At 44.1% G+C, this 3,672-nt stretch overlaps 1 protein-coding gene across 1 annotated transcript; it reads left to right on the forward strand.

The window, feature by feature from the left end:
* The first annotated feature begins 705 nt into the window (after positions 1 to 705).
* LOC307020704 (piggyBac transposable element-derived protein 3-like) lies at positions 706 to 3,320 on the forward strand. Its single transcript, XM_079652235.1, has 2 exons — positions 706 to 2,150; positions 2,306 to 3,320. The coding sequence occupies exons 1-2, from the start codon at positions 1,097 to 1,099 to the stop codon at positions 3,034 to 3,036; spliced, it is 1,785 nt and encodes a 594-aa protein (XP_079508361.1). The 5' UTR covers positions 706 to 1,096; the 3' UTR covers positions 3,037 to 3,320.
* Positions 3,321 to 3,672: the final 352 nt, after the last annotated feature.

The following is a 3,672-nucleotide window of genomic DNA, read 5'->3' on the forward strand; positions in this document are numbered from 1 at the left end:
GACATTGAGTTAAAATAAAATAAAAAATCCAACATCATCTTGAAGCAGTCTTTAAATACCTACTACTAGTGACGGAGTGTTACTTTGGAAATAGCACTTGTATCGTGAAAGTACTGTAACTTCATAAAAATAGTTTTTACTTTTTTGTATGTTAACAGGGCCTACAAAAACGGATTTCCTTTACGTTCATCGGAAACAATAGACTCGATATATATTTGCCTGCTCTGAGTGTTTTTATTGCTTCATCTGTGCTTTTTTTGACAATTAACTAGCAATCACATTACAGGATTGTTGTTGAACTAACACTTCAATATTTTCTACAACATAAACTCCTGGCATCCTGCACATGCTCACATACATGGCATTACCTTTAACCCATAAGAACCTGAGGTGACGCGCATGTCACACACAATTTTAGGGTGTAGCAGGGGTGTCACTTCAAGTATACCCTTAATTTCAACTCATATAGTCCTGAAGCGACACCCAAGTCACATTTCTGAAAGGTCATGTGACCATTGGGATGACCTCATGTTCAATTAGCAGCCACCTTTCCTGACTGTTTTCTCCACAAGCTAACTTCAGTCTGCCAGCTAATTTGCCCCTCTGCCCATCCTGAGGATAAAAGGTAAGATCCATCAAATCCTATGGTTGAAATATTGGATAACATGTTGTTTGTCGAATATAAATCATTGTTTAGACTTTTTATTCTGTGGTAAAAGAGCAAGTAAATATGTGTGTGACATAGACGTCACTGCAGGCATTTAGACTAAACTGGTAAAAAAAATAAGTGTTGTGACCTATATGTCACAATTAGAAAACTTGTCATTATCTGATCAGTTTACTTAATTCAATTATACTCAGTAATATATTGTTATTATATTATATATATATAGCTAGCTATAACTAGTAATAACTAGTTACTTATACTACTATCTAGCTAGCTACCTACAACATGGCAGGTTTAGGACTAACGTCATGTGGCACTTTACCTCACAGCTGGAAATGATAATTACCGTGCTGTAGGGTAAAGTGCTACCAACGTTACATGATGACATCAGCTGAAAGTCATGATTATTTTCCATATTTTCTTCTCTAGATGAACAGGAAAAATAGGTGGGATGGAGACAAGGACATCCAGAAGATCCTGGAAATAATCCTGGATGGAAACGAAAGTGAGGTGGAGGGATTAGGTGGTGAGGATGAAGATGAGGATGAATTTGATGATCCTGTCTTAGATCCTGATTATCAGGAGGAGCCATATGAGTCGGAAAGCGACATAGGGGAAGAGGAACCACCTCAACCAGAGGGAGAAGAACCTCCTAATGAAGAACCTCCGACTGCAGCATCCCACCGTTCTACTGGCCAAGAAAGATTCTTATGGCGAAAAAAAGCTTTTGAAACACCAGACCACACCTTCAAAGGAGAGAGGGTCCAACCTCCAGATGAGCTCCCCACTCCCCTGCAGTACTTCAGGAGGTTCATTACAGATGAGATGCTTGTGGCAATGATGGAGCAAACCAACCTCTACAGCATTCAAACCTCTGCCACCCACAAGAACGTGCAGACCACAGTAAAGGAGCTGGAAATCCTAATCGGCATGTACCTGCGCATGGGACTTTGCCAGCTTCCAGGAAACCGTGTCTACTGGGAAAACGACACAAGGATTGGCATGGTCGCTGACAACATGTCACGCGACCGTTTCCAGACCCTCCTCACATCTCTCCACTTCACCGACAACGAGGCTCCATCCAACAGGCAAAAAGGGGATAAGTGCTGGAAGATCCGTCCATGGCTTGACATGTTCCGCAAACAATGTCTCCAGATCACCCCGATGGAGCACAACTCCATCGATGAACAGATGGTCTCGTTCAGAGGAACGCGCTGCCCCATCAGGCAATATGTGAAGGGCAAACCCCACCCCTGGGGATTCAAGATCTGGGCCCGTTGCTCATCCGACGGAATCCTATGTGATTTCCAGGTCTATGAAGGTGGCACTGGGAAAAGAACCACACTTGGAATGGGAGGAGATGTGGTCGTCAAGTTGTGTGAAACTCTTCCATCAGGCCAGAACTACAAAGTGTTCGCCGACAACCTCTTCTCTTCAGCCGCACTGGTGCGAGAGCTTCGTCAGCGGCAGATCTTCTACACAGGTAACACACACACACACACACATACATACACGCACACACACACAAACACACACACACACACACACACACACACAGGTAATAACAACATACCTATGGTCTCATTCTCCTTTGTTTCTAGTTTTGACTCATCTTGTCTTATTCTTTATGTATTACAGGAACAGTCCGCAGCAGTCGCCTGGCTGGATGTCAGCTTGAGGATGACAAGAGTCTTGCCAAGAGAGGCAGAGGATCTTTCGATTGCCGGGTGGAGAAAGAGGGGTCCATGGCCATAGTAAAGTGGCATGACAACAGACCTGTCACCTTGATCTCCTCTCAAACAGCAGTGGAACCACAAGACAAAGCTAGGCGCTGGAGCAAACCCCAGAAGGCATTCCTTGACGTCATCCGGCCTAATGTCGTCAAAGAGTACAACACCTTCATGGGGGGGGTGGATCTCATGGATAGATGCCTTCTCCGGTACAAATACCACATGAGATCACGGAGATGGTACATCTACCTCTTCTGGCACACCCTCATGGTAGCCCTGGTCAACGCGTGGCTGATCTACAAGAACGACTGCAAGCTGATCGGTGAGAGAGCACTGAATCTAAGAAGATTCCAGGCAGAGGTGGCAACTTGCCTCATCCTCATCCAGGCAAGAAGGGGGCGCCCATCACTTGACATGAACACTCCATCTCCTTCAGCACCTCCCACGAGAAAGAGAGTCCGTGTTGGAGTTCCTGATGATGTCCGTAAGGACCACTTTGGACACTGGCCCGTGAAATCTACCGAGCGTGGCCGCTGCACAGTCTGCAAAACAAATGCAACCACCACCCTGTGTGAGAAATGCGACGTGCATCTCTGCTTCACAGAAGAGAGAAACTGCTTCAAAGGCTACCATTTCTAAACAGCCAGCAGTAGGCTTGGAAAGGATAGTGTAGGATGACTGGGAGGAGAAGAGGAACGGGAAGTTGTTGAGATGTAGGTGTTGTGGAATTAAAAATATTCCTGGTGATTATTGACACTCTGTTTCACGTGTTCCAAATGGTTCCAAATCTACCAGGCAACATGTTTTCTATTGTTCAGATTGTACTTTTCCTGCTGTTGATCTGAAATAATTTCTAGCCGGACATTGTTTTTTTTATTATTCAAGTGGCATTGGATGTTGATAAAAATAAAAAGTCAGCTACATTCTCAGTCTGATTAATTTTAGACAAATGAAGATTGACATTGACCTAACAGACAAAGATCCACCTCTCACCTGGTCCAGTTTGAAATGTCAGACACCTGGTGTGAAAAATGAATGAATGGCACTTGTTCTACACTAGTAATACATGGCATATTACATATAATAGATATAATACATATTGTATTGTCTCTTGAGGACAGTGTGGGACATGGACATGGTCTTTGAATAGAGTGCAATTGCGTTATCAACACAGGTGAGTCAGGTGAGCACTAATGATCAGTCCCTTGCTGCAGGTGTGGTGCTCTGGCGACAACACTTGACCTTTATTTGATGATAACTCCTTCTGGGAAGGTC

The sequence above is a fragment of the Notothenia rossii genome, assembly GCF_949606895.1.
Source record: "Notothenia rossii genome assembly, chromosome: 9".
Taxonomy (NCBI): Eukaryota; Metazoa; Chordata; class Actinopteri; order Perciformes; family Nototheniidae; genus Notothenia; species Notothenia rossii.

Excerpts from the sequence above, each read along its gene's own strand:
- LOC307020704 (XM_079652235.1), top strand. The coding sequence starts at position 1,097 with ATGAACAGGAAAAATAGGTGGGATGGAGACAAGGACATCCAGAAGATC. Across the intron at positions 2,151-2,305 it reads GCGGCAGATCTTCTACACAG|GAACAGTCCGCAGCAGTCGC; the intron begins GTAACACACACA and ends TATGTATTACAG.